We start from the raw sequence: 19,432 nt of genomic DNA on the forward strand, positions 1-19,432 counted from the left end.
TAATCTAAATAAATATTAAGAAGCATTTGATGGACCATTATGAGGTTAATTCTTTTTATTTTAATGCATCTTTTACCGCAGTGTTTTCTAACATTTCCCTATTTACTTGATATGACCACCCCACCCCACCCCATTTTCCCAGTTACTGTGGACAGCTACACAAAAAACATTTTATAATTTGCTTGCATTTTATTGCACTTCACTTAAGGGTGGTATCATTTGGCACAATAGACATTTTCCTTTTCCATTGGCAATGCCATTTGTATTCCACCACTGCTTCCCAAAGAATAACTTGTTATTACTCAGTGCTCAATGTTATTACTCAGTGCTGGCCCTCTCTGCTGATGGAAAATACCCATCAGTGGAATAGGGAGGGGAGCAATTTTCAGCAGTTTCCCCTCCCCACTGCATCCCCCCCCCAAAAAAAAAAATTTGCTCCAGGGGTTGTGAGATTCTCTGGAGCAGAGTTGGGAGGTGCACAGTGGGATGCAGGGGGGAGGGAGAAACACCCCCTTCCCTGTTCTGCTGATGGATGTCTTCTGTCAGCAAAGGGGCCAACATTGGGTATAACCCTCCATATTAAGACAATTCTGAAATAATTGTGATTAATACTTGAATACTTGCCTGAAGAAAAAAAATGCTTTGGGAATATCACAGTGGCTCACTCTGTGATATCACATTGTTACTCTTGCATTTTCCATTCCTCCCTTTGTCACCCATTCTCAAAATGTAGAATGCAAGCTCCTCAAGGCAGAGACCTATCCTTTTTGCTCATAATAATACTTAACTTTTGTATAACGAAGTGTTGACCTGCATTATCTACTTGTAATCCTTATAGCAACCCTGAAAGATAAGTCAGTATTATTATCCCAGTATTATTATTGCAGATGAGAAGGCCCAAGGCAAGAGAGAGTGGCTTACCTAAGATTACCTAGTGAATTCACAGCGGAGGCAAGATTCATATCAGGCACTTCCTCATTCATAGCTCAGTCTTAGCCACTCTGCTAACACATTGCTAATGTGCATTGATGGTGCTGTATGAATAATAAATCGGAATAACGAGAACAATCTTTGTGCCCACTACAAGGTGCAGTAATAAAGAAAGCATTACTAAAATAGCAAGCACGGTTATGACTAAGGAAAAGGTGTTGTTTGTATTTGTGTGTTTCGTGTTGGACCTTTTCAGCTATATGATGGAAGGGACTATCACCAGGGCCCCATCTACACGAGCCTTTTACTCCAGGGCGGCTGCAAGTCGAAGTCCCTTGGGACAGATGATATAGTCTCCACTTCGCAGCCATCTGTGGTTTTCTCCTGGAAAATGCAGATTTCCAAGGAGGCGTTTTGCTGCGATGTTTTCTGTTTGCTGCAGGTTTCCCTGTGGTTGCGAGCCATCTGTCCCTTCCCCAAACCAACTTCGCATTTTGCAGTGGGCCTGTTGTAGGCGTGTGTAGTGCTTACACCACTCTGTGATGCCCCTTTACTCCCCCCATCTCTTCACAGCTACGCAGTTGCAGAGGCATGGAGAGGCGCTTTTATTTATTTAATCACACGTTCGCACATTTTTGCAGCTTCGTATCTTTGCAATGGTTGCTTTGGGACTCAGTGCCCAAGGGCCGGGGGAGTCTTGCGGGAGGACCAGTTTCACTCCGGTCACCATTTCAAAGCAATGGGTAGGCACATACTGCTCACACTTGTGAGTGCGAACCATCGTGAGAGTCTCAGGCTGGGGAACTGACAAACAGATGGTGTGGAAATGAAGGAGCACAGAATACCCACTTTTTACCTAATGAGGGACAGAAAGACCCCACAGAACCCCTAAAATACAAAACAGCCACTGAAGTGTTGCACTCCCATGCTCATGGGACTGTACAGCTGCACAGTAAAGTATAATGGCAAAAAAAAGAGCATGGTGGAGTCTGCTAGGGAAGCCCGCAGTACATCACGAGTGTATCGTAGAAGAAGCTAATTCAAAGCTGAAATGCTGCGCAGTTGCAATGGAGGGAAGGGTGAAAGCGATGCCATATAGACTGGGCCCAGGCTTGTAAGTGAAATACATCTAAGGAAGCAAATGTACAGTTTGCTATGTACAGTTACTTGGGAATAAGTGCCATTGAACTTCCAAGTACACAGAAGGCATATCTTTTTTTCAATTGACTTTTGCTTTAGCTGTTCAGAAATTTTGTCAGGCAATAATTCATGTCTGTTTTCTTTCATTTTTATTGTTCTTGGGGGACGGTTAACCATTTTATGTTTTTATAGTGGGTTTCTTTGGCTTACTTGGAGCTTTGAAAAAGCAGCCTAAAAACAAATGGACATACAAACAGGCAGCTCATCAAAGATGAGCATGGGCACCACTGCTAGGATCTTTTATACTATCACTGACTGCTGTGGGCATGGTCATGGCTGGGAAGAAAACTGGGGAGGGGATGAAACCTCTCATCCAGGCATGCTGCGGATTGCTCCTGCACTTACTTTGGATTTTTAAAAAAGGCAGAGCTACATACTATGTATTTAATGTAACATGTAGTTTGAGCCCATATTGCATTCAGATGGAGACATGCAGGATCAAGTTATCTGAAATCCTGTATCATGTCCTATTGAAACCAAGAGAAATGACCTACAGGTATAGACTCTGAATAGTGGTCTTGTTGACAGAGAGGCTAACCTTGTATTCCGAACACATGTATTAGAGGCTTAGCCAGAGCTTCCTGGGGCGGGGGGAGGTGGGATTTGGAAAAGAGAAGGAGCATAAAAGCCAGTAGAGTGCTAACTGGCTACAGAGAATTCATGCAAGTGTTGCACAAGCTACTATTAATTAATATCTGGCCCACTCATATGCTATGGCAATGAGGCCTCCATGTAGCTGCGGTAACATATGGACGCTGTTCACCATGTGGATCAGTACTATTCACATGGAAAGCCTCCAGGGCAATGTCAGCAGCTCTCAGGAAAGTGTAGCACTACTAGACCAACCTTCCCCAACCTGGTGCCCTCCAGATGTTTTGAACTACAACTCTCAGCATTCCTGACCATTGGGCATGCTGGCTGGGACTGATGGGCATCCAAAACGTCTGGAGGGCACCAGGTTGGAGAAGGCCAGTCTAGGCAATAGTATTGATTCACACCATACACCTCTTACTTACATTACAGCAGCCACGTGATCCCTGTTTGTGAGAAGTCACACCACAGATGTGATAAGATTCAGCCCTTTGTTTAGCATTTATACAGCATAACATGTTTTTACTTTGGGCTGAGCCCAAAGGGCTGACCTACCAAGCTACTCTTTAGTGTATTCTTGTTAGAGCATCCACAATGTTTCATTTTAGTTGTAACCCTTACTGTTCCAGAACTAATCTTTGAATGTATTCTATGCAAGCATGCATCCTTCTTCTTGCAACTGCTGGCTCAGAATTTTTATTGTTTTTACTGAATGTTGATTTTGCACAATTTCATCCAAAGGCCCCCTCCCCAATAAATTCAGTGTTAATTTGTTTTTCACCTAAAAATGTTTTGGTTTGGAATTCTGAAATTTTACTGTAAGCTGTCTTATGGACCAAAATACAGTATAAAAATATAATAAATAATAATACCAGGTGTGGATAGGTCTTGCAATCAAAGGGAAATGGGGAGGGTGCCCTAGGCAGCCACAAAGGAAATACCATGGCAGGCATGGTAGAAAGTGTGTGTGTGTGTGGGTTTGATAACTGATGGCACTGACTGGAAAGGATAAAATAAGAAGGGAGACAGAATGAAACAGTCTTAAATACAAAATACTTCACCCAGGCCATTGATTCAGTCCAAGTAAAGGTAGTACGTAAATTGGCTATTTTAGTTGCAAGTTGTTATAATTCAAGATGCAAATATATAAGAGAAGCACAAACTCGAATCATCATCATCATTAATTATAATATAAGAGTAGTGTATCATTATAAGTATATTCCAGATGAATTAAAAATGTACTCCATTTTCTGCCTCCCCTTTCTCCCTTTAATTGTTCAACTCTCGTGTTGTTCCACCTCAGCCTTCATCGCATTGAGGATATATATTACCAGGCAATCGGAGTAGGTAGGGAAGAGGGGAAACTACTTGGTTCTCTGGGACTTGTAGTCCTGTTCATTTTCCTCCTCCGCGAACCTCGCTCCCTTTATCCAAGGAGTCCTTTTAAGAAAATGTCTAGGGTCTGTACACGCGGAAGAAAGCCACGGACTACATTTCCCAGAAGGCTTCGAGAGGGAGGGTGAATGTGGGCGGGGAGAGGCGCGGCCAAGGGAGGAAGCGGGACCTCGAGTCTTTCCTGAGGTACGCTAACGTCGGAGGGTGCCGGGATCTCGTCCCGTGGTTGGGAGGCAGAGAAAAAAAGCGGGGTGGGGGGTAACGAGGAGGAGGAAGAACAAGCGCGGCAGCAAAAGGCGGCGGTGCCTGTTGCTGCCGCTTGGGGCTGCGAGGAGACGTTGCCGCCGGCTGCTGAGGAAGGCGGGTTGGCGCGTGTGCGCGCCCGGGAGCCCAACGCGACCTCCCCTGCTGCGTGGTGTGGCGGAGAGAAGGACGCGGCGGCGCGAGAAAGGGGGAGGGGGCGAAAAGATGAAATAAAACGAACGACGCCTGGCCGCTTTGTCTCCGGAAGGGCTTGCGAGGGAGAGGCACGCAGGCAGGCAGGGCGGCCGCCCTTCCTCCCCTGGCCGAGAGGAGCCGTGTGAGGCGGGCGCTCACGGGCAGAGCCGCCGCCGCCGCCGCTGCCATCCAAGCGCCTGACAATGAAACCGAAAGGCAAAGCCCGAGGAGGCGGGTGCGGGTGCCCCGTCTGCCGCCGGCCTCGGTGATCCTGACCCCCCAGGGGACGGTTCTCTCAGGGACGGGACGGCTTGAGCAGAAATCCCCCCACAAGTGGAGAGGCGTCATCATAAGTGACTCTGCTTCCCCTCCGAAAAATACGAGGTGGCCGAAGAAGAAACGGGAGAGCGTGTGAGAGCGACTATTTTATAACCGCCTGCCAGCCTCCCTCCCTCCCTCCTTCCTTCCCTCCTTCCTTCCTTCACCAGCAGCCTCCATCGCCTTCATCTGCTTTTGAACGGGGGCGCGTTGATATTGGAAGGAGAGAGAGAGAGGGAGAGGCTGCTGCCCTGCGTTGTTTCTGCCGCGATCGTCGTTGTGATTGTTTCTCTCCCACACGCTGCCGTTGGCGATGAAAAGGAAAAGGTGGCTGCTCCTGCTCGAGCTGGCTGCTGGGGATAAGCCAAGATAAAGTGGAAGGGAAAAGTCCAGCGCCTCTACTCTTCCTCGACCTCTGGTTCTCTGTACAGTCGAAGGCAACGCTAGGATTGAGGTGTTGTGGTGCAGTTTGGGGTCCGCCAGTTAGAAGGAGAGTGGAAGGGGTGGGTGGGATGCCAACTGATGCCTCTAGACTGGGTGGGAAATGGATCTTGGGTGTCCCTACCATCTGACTTATTCCTGCCCCACAGCTGGAATGAGTTTCATAGAGAAACGCCTTTATTTGCTAGTTTAAAGGTCTGGAAATCCAGTCGATAAGAGCAACAGAAGGAGAAGAAGCAGGGATCTGTAATATAGGGTGTCTTGAAAGCAGCTGCCTTGCATCTCTCTCCCCTGAAATCAACTTTTCAGAAAAAAAGGATAAACAGGATATTTCTTGGCTAATAAAAATAAAGACTGGCTCAAAACATGCCATATATCATCTTTTTTCAGGGATGGATACTGCACATTGGTTTCATGCTTTGCTTTTATAGTGAGAGAATATAGGAACTAATACAAGAAGTAATACAAAGCAGCAAGAAGAAAAATACAGACAATTCACACTGAATTACAAAATCTATAGAAAATTGGATATTATGGATTGTTTCTCAACTGCTGGGCTTGGATCTGGACTTTTGTGTTTGGAAGAATTAATAAGATTTTTGGGGGTGTAAAATGATCAATATTAAAGGTTCTTAGCAAACATTTGTTATAGGAATCTATTCAGTTACAAAACTGCTTGCCTCAGATCTTGACCAAGACATCCTTAAAAGATGTGGATGTGAAGTAAAAACAGAGCATCTTATTAAACAAAGGCACACTGCTTCAAAATCATTTAAAAGATTTGTGATTACTTGGCAGTTGATTTATATCTTAACTTTTCTAGTTCCTGTTTTGTTGTATGATTATGCACTTCTGAAGGACTATTTTGAATGGTTTTTATTTAATTGTGGAGAAGGGAAAGACTACTTACCACTTCTGGAATGACAGCTTTGGGATCTCTACAGTTAACTGGGTATTTTATAATGCCCCAATAAACTTATTTTAATCAAATAACTAATACTGGCATCTGGGAAACATTTTACCCAAGAGTTGTTTTGGGGAGGTGTTCCCCTCTTATTCTCCCTTGATGACTCCTGGAGGTGGTGGAGGAGGACCCATGAAAGACTGTGAATACAGTCAGATCAGCACTCACAGCTCTTCTTCTCCCATGGAGTCTCCCCATAAGAAAAAGAAAACTGCTTCCAAGAGAAAATGGGAGGTTTTCCCTGGAAGAAACAAATTCTTTTGCAATGGAAGGATCATGATGGCTCGCCAGACTGGAGTCTTCTACCTGACACTTGTCCTTATCTTGGTTACCAGTGGACTCTTCTTCGCATTTGAGTAAGTGGCATTAAAGATTTCCTTTCTTTACCTCTTTCCATAAAGATGCAGCTTTTGAAAGCTGTTGTCAATTTGAGATTGTTAAGTATCTGTAAGTTTGTATATATGATACTGTTACGTTTAACAATATGTTGGAGACTTGAGGTTCAATAATCTAGTTGTCACTGCAGTTGCAATTTAAAATGGAAGCTCTTAACATACCTATACTAATGTGTCCAGCCCAATACACTGAGCTACATATCCACGGACTAGTTATTCTTGTCTCTTTTGATTCCTTAGGAACTATCATTTGATAATACATTTCTTGTATAGTTTGCACCAAGGTGAGCACCAGAGTAGTATCACTTTTCATTGAATTTTTAAAAGGAAAAAACATCTTGAGTCTAGGTTGAATAAGTTTTAGAATATTTGTCAATCCAAAAGGCCCCAAGAGGGAAGTAGTTGTTTATGCTTCAGATCTAACTATTGCTTCATATCCAGCACGTGAACTATATCTTCCTCTTGCTCTGACCAAGTATCAAGGTGTGCATGTGCCAGTTTATTAGCTTGCCAGTGGATGTAATCCATGAAACTATGTAGTTTGCACCTTATTGCATGATATGTTCAGTATGCTACTTTCTGGCTTATTTGCATGAAGGTTAGTACTTCATCCAGTAGGTAAAAACCTCTGTGATTGGGCTAAACAAACATTTTGCTTGTGAACATCCCTCTTCACAACTTTCCAGTTTTCCTCCTTTTTGTTGTTAGAACTCTTTTCCCTTAAAGGAAATTGTGTTTTTGTAAACTCACCTGTTCATCATTTCTCTTCTGGAGAGATGAAGGGCTTTGTTTCTGACCTTGCACAACCTTGGCTCCTTTGAGCTAGCCACAAGGTCTCCCCACTCCCCCTGCACAGAACCCCTGGGTACTGGTGTGTCTGTGTAAATTTGTTTTTTAATAAAAACTGGATAAGATGGCTGTAAATATGAGACGTGTGTAATGTACTAGAAAGTAATAAAATGTCAAGGATCACTACTATGCACACACTTTCATGTTTCCTCTCTACCTCATGCCTGGTTATACTGTGATGCCCTAAAGTTATGTTCATGGAAGGCTAGTTAGGTTACGGATAATTTAACGTATTTGTAAATTTGCTTTGCAGTGATTTTAATATTTATGTAAGATGCAATAGAATTTAGAGGTAGACTTTCTAACGTACAACAAATATGTAGTTTGGGCCTCTTCGCAAGGAAATTGCAGTTCTTTTAGTACAGGTGTAATGTATATATAGCTTTACTAAGCATCCTAGCTACTACATTCTGCACTATCTGTGACTTCTGAGCTAGGTGCAAGGGCAGCCTCGCATAGAGTGTATTACAGTATTCTAATCGTGAGGTTACCAGTGCATGGATATCGTGAGGTTACTTGGCTTGGCTATCCCTATCCAGGAACGAGCGTAGTTGGTGCACCAACTGAAGTTGGTAATGGGTGCTCTGGGCCACTGAGGAGAGGTCACCTGGCCCTCCAGTCGCAAGGATGGATCCAGGTGTACCTTCAAACTATGTACCTGCTCCTTCAGAGGGCATGGAACTCATCCAGAACAGGCAAACAGCCCAATTCCCGGACTTGGGAACTGCCCTCTCAGAGGGTCTTTTCAGGATTCAGCTTCAGTTTATTAGCCCGCATCCAACCCATAACTGCATCCATGCACCAGTTCAGAATGTGCACAGCCTCTCCTGATTCAGTTGTTACAAAGAAATAGAGCTGCATGTCAGTATGCTGGCCCCACATCTCCTAATGACTGCTCCCAACTGCTTCATGTATATATTAAATAACAATGGGACATAATGTTGATTTTTTTTCACAATCTCATCAAGCAGAGAGGTGAACTTAATAGATGTTTCAATACAGCTGCTCCTTTCTTGGATAATGAGAAGGTTTTGCGCAGGAAAGACAAATAACTCTACTTTTAAATAACCACTCACTTCTTCATGAGTGCACCACAGACTTTGCTGGTATACTAGAACATTGTATTTCTTCAGGATTCACTTGAAAAGTTATAAATCAGAACATTGGATGTTGTCCTAATCTGTCAGTGGGTATGACATATATTGAGAGATGCTAATTAGTTGTGAAGTATATTTCAAATATCCTGCATAATAAAATGGTATGCCATCTTTGTGTGTTCCTGCTTCTCTTTGTCGGCTAAAGGCCTGAACATATGTATGTTTTGAGGTAGTGAAGTTATCTTTCACTTACATTAGCACTTGTTTTAATGTGGGGATCATTTTTTTTCTGAAATGCCCTACATGTAAAAAACATGGAGTTTTGAGAAGTAGGTTTGGTAAGTTTTAAATAAATCACCCTAACCGCAGTTTACAGTAATTGACAACCTATTTAATCTGAATCAGGTTTATTGGCATTCAAAGTTGTCAAAATACAAAATATAACAGAAGCAACTCATTTAGATAGTCTACATACTTGTGCTTTCCATAGCTTTCTGAATCTTTCTATGGTACGCTGTTTGCTATAGTCAATAACATCTTGCCACATGAATACACAAGTGCATGGTGCTAACTTTTCCTAGGAAATGGTGGAGGCACTATTTAACGTTAGTATAATCTGTTATCATGTATGTGCCACAATGTTAAGTAGTCTATGAATTATTCCCTGTCTTTAATTTTTTAAAATACGGACTACAGACTGGTATGCAACTATAGTTAAGGCTTCCATACATATGGTGGAAGGTCTCCTGAGAATTGTGTGAGTGTGTATGTTTATGTGAGTGAGAGAGAAAGAAGGGGAAAGAGTGTGTGTAAATTTGTATGAGTGTATGGCTTACAAGAACAGGTTGTAAAACGCAGTATGGAAACTTGGGGAATATTGTGTGGTATATTGTCACATACTATACAGAGCCATCACTAGACTCGTTATAATGGACATTACAGAACCTATTATTCAATGTTAAATTATTTTTAAGCCCACAGCTATCCCACAGGATAGAATGTGTACTTCATAGTATATTCTCATTCTTCAAAGGGAGAAGTGGGATCTCAAATGCTCTAAAGCAATTTTTCTTTTCTCATGCACTCCAGTAGCAGGCATACGTATGTCCCAGAAGAATCAACCAAAAGCTAGCGTCTGTTGGTTTCCTTGGCCCTTGACAACAGAATGGAGGATTAGCATGTGGAGTTATTTTCTACTTAGGTGGAGTACTTGAGTAGCAAATATTGACACAAATTAGAGGATATCTTGCATATGTGCAAACATAGAATAGGCACAAAATACGTGAACTTCTATTAAATTATTCATATGCAGTTTTCTGTATTCTAGCTTCTTCTGTGGTTTAACAGGTATGAAAACATACTTTATCCAAAACATACTTTCTCCAAATAAATTTGTAATTGTCTATAGTACCATTATTTCACCACTATAATTCGGTATACACAAGCAAGTCTGTCAGTTGCTATTTTTTCATACTCGTGAAATTTTGAATCTGCCTGATACTGCTAGATCTATATGTTGATTGATTTTTAATTTTTAAGAAAGATTTATGGTGACTGCAATAACATACTGAATATTTATGCCTCAATTGTTTGGGGCCAATAGGCACATCTGTAATTTTGAGAGAGTTGTGGATGTTCTCACAAAATGGTTGTCATGGTAGGCATAGCCAGTCACAAAACACTAACTTCCAGCAAACAAATTGATTGGATCCTTAGAACCACTCATGGAAGGAAATTGGTGTAAAGGAACTTTCCAATCTCCTGAGTCTGTGCGCCCCCTGAAAAGCCTCTCTGATGGTCTGGGGAGCCTTCAGGACAGGATATGTTGTGGTAGGGAAGGCTCTGGAGGAGAGTGGGATCACTCAAAATCAGGTAGAGGCACTTTCCAGAAGCAGAGCTCCAGCTTTGGAGGAGTCCTGGGGAGAGGAGGGGGTAGGAAAGTTTCCTTCAGCGAGAGGTTCTTGGGGTCCTATCAAATAGTTATAATGGTTAACATTTTAGAAAAAAAATAATACTTCAGATTGTAGGGACTATATAGCTTGACTGTAGACATAATTTTATAACTAAAATTCTGGTTTCACATAATGAAGGAACTGCAGTGAAAATTGTAGGCATTTTGAATCCCTTCAGAATCAGGTCCATGCTATCAGAGAACAATCAAATATAAAAATGTAATAACCTGGTCATGGTTGAATTCAGCTGATCACTTTTATAGATCATTATTGTAGTATTCTGGAAAGTAGACTGAGTTTTATGTGTAGTGTAGGATCCCCTTTGTGCTAGAGCTTCATTGGTGTGGGAAGAGAGATGGCTGAGTTGGGATTCCTTTTATGCATCCCTTAGATGTGTCCATCTGGTCATGGAAGAATGATAACACGTGTGACGTTAAGTCTTTAAGGGCACAATCTTAGTGAGATAGGTGGCCGCCTCCAAACTCAGAGGCGGCCACCTATCCAAAACAGGGTGGGAGAAGTATGGCGGGATCGCTCCCTCCACACTCCTCCTGCTCTGCTTTTTCGGCTAGCTGTGGGAGGACAGAGCGGGGAAGGAGGCTGCCGTATGATACATAGGATGTGTCATACAGGCATTTCTGCCCGCCCCGGAATGCCCTCAGCCATGCCCCTTTCTGGCCGCTCTGTGCTCCTCTTGCAAGTGAGGAGGATGGGGCGGTTCTGCGCTGCCTCTGAGGCAGTGGGGAGGTTGGTTCCCGGAAAACACCATATCCTATGGCCATTTAGCTGCTGTCTAGTGGCCATAGGATTGCTCCCTCCATGTTGTGATAACACTTTGAGAGTTGTAATGTTGGAATTGGAATAATTTTGCTATAAAACTGTTTAAGATAACTATTTCTGTCTAAATTTCATGTCAGGCAAAATAGGGGCTCCTCCCCTTCCAAGCATTGTATTTTCGTAATGACATTAAATTTGGCTATTGTAAAATTAAAGGACCTGTTGAATTCTGTCTCTAATCTGGAATATTTTTCTAAATATACTCCCCCCCTCCTTCCACCCCCAAGCTATAGTTTATCTGTATGCTTTTCACAAACTCTTATGGGAACTTTTGCTATAGATTTCCTCTTTGCGAGGGGGATTCTTCACTTTAGTTCTTGTTCAGTAAGGTGTTGTATGAAATATATTATAATCAATTTATTTTTATAATATATGGACAGGAATATTGGGTATGATCCAGTAGTTATGTGGAGTGAATAGAAAGGGCAGATGTATGTGTATAGAACAGGGGTGGGCAGACTCTTGGGTTATGGGATCTCCTTTTTTTTGCCAGGGTCTCAAGATCCATCACCCACAGCAAGTCACAAAATGGCAGTGGGGGAGGGTGGAGCCCATCACAAAATGGTAGCTTGAGGCAGAGACAGTCACAAAATAGCAGCTTTATCCCATGATGAGTCATGCACTGGAGTGGCCTACTTCAACTGATACACAGTTTACTACAGATCAGAGATTCTAACATCAAACACTAAAAATAAATACAGAAAGACCTGGTTACAGTGATGTAGTATATACTGTTCTGTACAAAACCATTAAATGTGTATTAAGTCCAAAATCACCATCAACCACTGTTCTCATATCTACTCTCACCACAATTAGTCCAAGCAAAGGGATATATATTTTTAGCAGTAGTAAAGCGGGAAAAAGTATGAAATACAATTCTCAACTTGAAAAAAGCAAACAAAATTCATGTAGAAGTAGATGCAGAACTTGATTTTTTGTGCAAATTTGTAATATTTTCAGACCCACATATTACACAAAACACAATAATGCACTTTCATTGTCTTACCACAAATATTGTAGCTCAGAAAATCTCTACAACTTTCCTACTTCTTCCCAACTTTAACTTTCTCTTGCCCCTTATCTTTGCTATCCATTTCTATACTCAAATCCTTAAATCAGAACAAACCCTTGATTGCATGCTGACTGAGAGAGGCATCTTGCTTGTCAACTGCGCAACTCAGAAGCACGGGGCATCTCTCTCTTTTATTGAGCCCTCAAGACTCCTACTTCCTAAAAAAGAGCAAGGATTTACAGAAGGCAAATAACAGAAATAGAGAATGGCAGTGTTGAATGCACTGCCGAGTTGCTCCAAGGACCTCAGCTAATCCATCGTTTCCTCTCCAACATCCCTACTACCCCCATCACTACCCATCTCATGCCACTGTCAGTGACTGTCCAAGTGCACAAGAAACCCAACTCTGCACAAGCAGAGGGGGCTAAGCTCACACTTCCATGGACGTGTAAAAAGTTTGCTCTTTCCTTCCTCCTCTCACCCTTTCCCCTGCTCCCCATGGTGCATAGCCACATCTACTGCTGCCCCTACCAGAAGCATGCACAGCTGCTGCTGCTCTTGTTGCCTCCTCCAAAGTAAGCTTGCCTAGTGCTGGGCAGACACTCTGCTTTCCTCCACTTGATATAAAAATACTGAGCAGAAGTATAAGTCCCCTGCCCTTTTTTTGGAACAGGAGATCTATCAACTCAAGACAGCGCATTCAGGACATCTCTTTTGCATATATAGCTGCAAACAAACTTGCAATATTATCCTAAAAAGAATGATAAGGGAGCCTAACCCCAGCTGTAGTGCGGTAATATACTTACATATACATATACTTGGGAGTAAATCCTTGTGGTTTTAATGTGATTTGGTTTTGAGTAAACATGGATAGAATCAGGCATAGGGATGTACAAAATATACTTACCTTTCCGTGGACTATGTTTATGGTGGGGGGGAGGCGTTCTGTCACTCCCCCCGGAATCCTTGACCGGGGGGGTAGGTGTTCTGTTCCTCCCCCCCCCCGGAATCCTCGATGGCTGGCTGTGCTCCGCGGCGGCTCCGCGGAGCAGCCGGCCAGGCCCAGGCCAGAGCCGTCCGCAGCCAAATTTCTGGCCGCGGAGGGCTCTGGGTAAAAAACCCCCAAAAAACCACGTACGGAAATTTGCGTTCCTTATTTTTGGCCATCTTAGTCTACATCAATATTTACGTAGACTATGATGGCGAAAATAAAGGGGAACGCAAATAGCATAGCGGGCGCTATTTGCGTCCCTTTTTGATTCGCCGTTTTAGCCTACGTAAATCTTTACGTAGGCTAAAATGGCAAATCAAAAAGGGACGCAAATAGCGCCCGCTATTCTATTTGCGTTCCCCTTATTTTTGCCGTCTTAGTCTACGTAAATATTGACGTAGACTAAGACACCAAAAATAAGGAATGCAAATGGCGGCGGCTGTAGCCGCCGCCATTTGCGTACACGGTTTTTGTTTTTTGTTTTTTTACCCAGCCATGATAGGCTACGTAAATCTTTACGTAGCCTATCACGTCTTGAAAAACAAAAACAAAAAAACCCACAAGTCTGCAAATCGCAGCGGCGGCAGACAGTCGGAAGACCAGCCGCCGCTGCCACCCGGAAGATCCACCCCAGGTAAGTCTCGTCCCAGGGGGGATCTGCGGGGGGCGGGGGGGCAGGCCGTTCTGCCACAGATTTTGGGGGGCCGAACGCATTGGCATTCGGCCTCACCGAGATCCGTGGCAGAGTTCTCTGCCATCCCTAACAGGCATCAACAGGGCAGAGATAGCCAATAGCACATAAGATATTGCCTACAGCTGCCCCATCCCCCAACCCTGTGATGTTTAGCCATTTGCAGCTTGGTTCTAGAGACCTTTTCTGTCAGGAGTACAAGAGAAGGGGGATTTACTGGCCATTAGTAAAGTGAGAAAGGCTACGTAGTAGGGATGTACGAAAGTCACTTAGCTTTTCGCAGCTTGCCTTCGCGGTGGGGGGCAGGCGCTTCGCTTTTCCCCCCGAAGTTCAGGCGAAGGGGGGGAGGCTTCCTGCTTCGCCCGGCCGAAATTCAGGCCGGGGGGGAGGCTTCCCGCCTTGCCCGGCCGAAATTCAGGCCGGGGAGAAGCGCCCTGTCTCCCCGGCCGCGAAACAAAAAGTAAAAAAAAAAAAAGACCCCGTGATAGGCTACATGACGATTTACGTAGCCTATCACGGCTAGATTTCCAAAGTCAGCCGTGATAGGCTACGTAAATCGTCACGTAGCCTATCACGGGTGACTTTGGGAAAAAAAAAACGCGTACGCAAATGGCGGCGGCCCATGGGCGCCGCCATTTGCGTTCCTTATTTTGGCACGTCTAGTCTATGTAAAGATTTACGTAGACTACGGCGAAAATAAGGGCAACGCAAATAGCATGCCCTTATTTTCGCCGTAGTCTACGTAAATCTTTACGTAGACTAGACGTGCCAAACCAAGGAACGCAAATGGCGGCGCCCATGGGCCGCCGCCATTTGCGTACGCGCTTTTTTCCCCCCCCCAAAGTCACCCGTGATAGGCTACGTGACGATTAACATAGCCTATCACGGCTGACTTTGGAAATCTAGCCGTGATAGGCTATGTAAATCGTTAACGTAGCCTATGCACGGGTGTGTGTGTTTTTTTTTTTACTTTAGTTTTTTTTTTTTTTTTTGCAATGGCAAAAAATGGCTGGAGACTGACCGCCGCTGGGACCCGCCGCCGGGAGGGACATTCGCCAAAGGTAAGTCCCGTCCCGGGGGCGGACGGAGAATTTCACCACCGATTTCAGGGGGCCGAATGTGTTGGCGCTCGGCCCCCGAAGATTCAGGGAGAAATTCTCCGCCATCCCTACCTACTTAGCAAACTTAAGCTGAATAAACAGGCACAAATACAGGAGTGGGTGGGGGAGAGGAGAGCAACAGAAAGAGGTTGGTGGTTGTGATTCCAATCAAGTCTTGAGGGTACCTCCAAGGAGGAAATGATTTTTAAAAACAAACCAACACAAGCCATAGAAGATTGTATTAATGCCTTAGCAATACATTAATAGCAATTATACATGGGAGCCCCTTACTTATGCCTGGCAAATAATTCCAAAAGCTTAATGCTTTGTTTCACAATATGTGTATGTGTGTGGGGGGGGTATCTTTCCACCAAGAATATCTTTGAAAAGGATGCAACATCCAATTAAAAAAGGTGGGTTTGGCTTTCCAGATCTTGCTATGTATCAGTGGGCATATCTGCTGACCTGCACTAAATTTTGGTCTTTTCCACTTAGCTTTGATTTTTCACCTTGGTCAGTTTTGGAATCTTCCTGTCCAGAGCCTCTCTCCAAATGGATGGCATTAGGTTCTTGGCATATTAAGCTGGACAGAGCTCTTCCCACAATCTCTGCAGTCAAGAGATGTATGGCATATAATGTCATGCCAATTACAGTTTGACGCATTTTCCCATGCCAAATTGAGTTTATGGGGGAATCCAGATTTAAAAATAGAAAATAAAATGTTTTTGTGGTGGACCTGGACAGATAAGAAGATTTTTACCCTGGATCAACTATTGGGCGTTGATTATGAGTTTTTTTGCCAATTTCAGCTTTGCAAGATAAATTTGATTGGCCTGGCACAGCTGAATGGCAGTATTTGCAATTTCAACATTTGCTAGAATCTAGATTAGGTCCCGCTGCATTTAGTTTCTCGGAGTCCCCTTTGCTATTGGAAACACTTACTGAAGCTGACCAGGTGTATTGACCCACGATTCATATTTATAAATACTTATTATCAGTGAGTAACTATGATACACAGGGTCTTCAGCAGGAATGGAACATTCCTATGTCCTATTTTGGAATGTCCTATTTTGCCAATCAATCAACTGCCATTTTGGCGTCTGTATCTGATGTCTATGGATCTCCAGTTATGTTGTATTCAATAAAAACTTTGAAATCTATTGGACACCACAACATCTCTTCAATAAAGGTTTGTTTAACTTGGCTAATTGTTGGAGGTGTAATACAGTTAATGCTTCTTTTATTCATATGTTTTGGAAGTGCCCAGTAGTTGCCTCCTTTTGGGAGGAAGTTATCATACGGATAAACTTGGTATTGGAAAGCTCTTTAATATTTACTGATGTACATGTTCTCTTAAATTATTTACCTGCTTTTTGGAATGTAACAGGGTCAGCGTGCCCTTTTGACTGCTAAAAGACTGACATTACAATACTGGAAGGATAAAAGCTCACCGCCTATAATGCAATGGATTGAAGACCTAACAACGCTAGCAACATTTGAAAGAGTGGTATATAGGCGCCGCTCATGAATGGGACTTATATTTGGATATTTGGTCTGCTTTTACTGAAGTTTATGTGTAATCTATTCTTTTTTTTTAGAAAGTTGTAATATTTGAAACTGAGGACTTCGAAGTATGTAGTCAAACTTGCAATTTTGTTTTGTTTTGTTGAAACGTAAAATAAAATATTGGGGGGGGGTGCCTTAGCAAGGTGCATTTCATCATTGTGGAAAATGCCAGACTGAACTGACTAAAAGGAAAATCAAACTACTCTGGGAAAAACCTGCAAGAGGCAGCCCAATTTCCTTGATTCAGTATCCAGGAAAACTGTCAACCTTATAGTACTTTCTCTCTCTATATGTGTATGATGAGAGCAGGGAGAAATCCCATCCAATCCTCCCATCCACACCCAAAGGTGGAGGAATTTCTGGGAGCAGCAGCATTGTTGTGGTAGAGAGGAGACCCATGCCCCTCCTCTCCAGGTGGAAAGGAGATATGGAGGGGAAATTAGGAAGGGTGTGTCTCTGTCTCCTTGCATCCAGATTGGGAAAGGGAAAATTGATGTTGATGAAGAGGAGAATCAGCTCCCTGGTGACTTGTTTTTTAAAGAAGTTTTTGTTGAGAGAGAGAGATGGAGCTGTTTCTCTCCAAGCACATTAGCTGTTGCAGCTGTTTCCTCTTTTCCGCCTCCCTACACTGCGCAGGGTCTGGTGGTGAGTAAGATGGGGTGATTTTTGGAGACTGATGATCGGCTGTGGGAGGTGGGGCCAAGCACAATTCTTGTGATCGACTGGGAGAGGCTCTGAGAGCTACTAGTAGAGTGCGATCCACGTTCTGCCTGCTCCCCGGTATAGAAGACTCAAAAGCAGGGAAGCAGAGGGTCCCTGAAGCTACTATCAGGGATCTAGTGTTTGTCAGACTGTATTTTGGCAACTTGGAGGAGGTTGAGTAGCACCTTGATCCAGTAACCAACATGTGGCTACCCAGGAGCCACATACAACTGACTGTCAGCCAATTCCAGCTCCCTCCTAGCTCCCTGGAACCAGTGGTGCTGACATGGAAAGTAGCCATTTTATCTACCTGATATTTGTGTTTCTTGGATACAGGGGATATATGTGCAGCAGGGGGCCTAACTGAATGGAGGCAATTTCCACACTGCAATCATAGTGTAAGAACCGGCCCTAACTACAGACATATCCTGAAATCCCGCTTGGGACTGAAGCTTCCAAAAGGGCAATGGAACCAGTGCTGTACTAGAGGAGTATGCTGATCCCCCATAGTGTCAAAAGGCACTGTCATTTATAGTAATTATTTATTTATTACATTTCTATCCTGCCTTTTTTCCTCTTTAAGGAGCCCAAGGCGGCATACATAATCCTCCTCTCCATTTTGTCCTCACAACAACAACCCTGTGAGGTAGGTTGGGCTGAGAGTCTGTGACTGGCCCCAGTGAGCTTCCATGGCTGAGTGGGGACTAGAACCTGGATCTCCTGACTCCCAGTCCAACACTCTAGCCACTACACCACACTGGCTTTAATACATTTTAAGTTATACATGTATTAAATTAAAAACATACATTTGAAAGAACAATGATCTAATAGCGCAAGTGCAACCAACATGCAAGACATGGTTGGTCAATTTCCTAAGAAGTTAGATGTGATTCCCACTATCCATGCCTGGAATGCATGTAATGCAGGCGTGTATGTTTTTATGAATATTTGTGTAAATTAGTATTTTACATTGTTTCTACTCATAATTAAAATTAAGCAGGGAAATATCAGGCAAAGAAGTGGTTGTTTCAACTCTAGGCATATACTGCATAGGCATAACTTGTTTAGGTATATTAGCCATGTAAAAACCAAATATAGTTCATACTTGTCTGGATATATTAGGTTCCAGGGTACTCAGCCTCTGTCCTAGTGAGCTCTCCATACCAGCCTAACAAGCGTCACCACATATAGCTGACATAGAGAGATATTTCTTGGCAGTGTGCATTCTTGTCCACAGGCTAGAAAAAGCTATTTTTAAAAGACAGGAAGCAAAGACACCTGGGCTTTACTTCCTCAGTGAGAAGCCCCAAGGAAGCAACATCTTGCAAAAGTAGAGTATTGCCACATTCACCTCTCAGTACTGACAGGCGGCAATACAAAAATGGGGCATGTAGTCTTTGTTATTGCACTTATTATATCTGGGCAGATTAACAATCTGAGCTTTAGCCTAGTCAAGATATCCCACATTTTAGGTTAACTCCTTACAAGGCAGCTTACAAATAACGTACCACAGTTAGAACAAACCACAGTTCCTGGGTTCAGTCATAATAAGGAACTATAGTTAATACTATAGTATTAAAACAGGAAATTTTGCTCTCTTGCATACGCAAAAGAGGAGGGAGGGAGGAGTGCATTAAAGGAGGAGATTTGTTACAACTGAACTGGGCCACAGAATCTGGTAATTAAAAATACCTCCCCCCCTGAATTGGATTTGTTGAGGTATGATTGTAAAAGGGAAGGAAGTAATCACCTTGTCATATGAAAACTATGATGCAATAGTTATTTTAAAAAGCCAGGTCTTTATTTTAATGTTTCCCAAATGGGACAGAAGTCTTTCTTATTTGGGGACATCTTGCAACATAGAGGCCCTAGGGACCAGATGCCATCAGGTGTGGGAGGCTACTTCACCTGTTGAACTATTCCCCAAGGCTAGAGCAAGCTGCTTTCCCCCTGAGCCCAGAGC

General features: G+C 43.3%; 1 protein-coding gene across 7 annotated transcripts in view; it reads left to right on the forward strand.

The window, feature by feature from the left end:
- The first annotated feature begins 4,248 nt into the window (after positions 1-4,248).
- ZDHHC14 (zDHHC palmitoyltransferase 14) overlaps positions 4,249-19,432 on the forward strand; it is a 136,206-nt gene continuing 121,022 nt past the window's right edge. For 5 of the 7 annotated variants that reach the window (XM_084827919.1, XM_084827918.1, XM_084827916.1 and 2 more), the window contains exon 1: positions 4,444-6,633. In XM_084827919.1, coding sequence (XP_084684045.1) covers positions 6,380-6,633 — 254 coding nt within the window. In that variant the 5' untranslated portion in view covers positions 4,444-6,379. Of the gene's footprint in view, positions 4,303-4,443; positions 6,634-19,432 lie in introns of those variants that run through there. The other 2 variants (XM_084827917.1, XM_084827914.1) reach the window with 2 other exon arrangements.

Source organism: Heloderma suspectum, chromosome 1 (assembly GCF_057233095.1).
Source record: "Heloderma suspectum isolate Gila_16-S chromosome 1, 16-S_ref, whole genome shotgun sequence".
Taxonomy (NCBI): Eukaryota; Metazoa; Chordata; class Lepidosauria; order Squamata; family Helodermatidae; genus Heloderma; species Heloderma suspectum.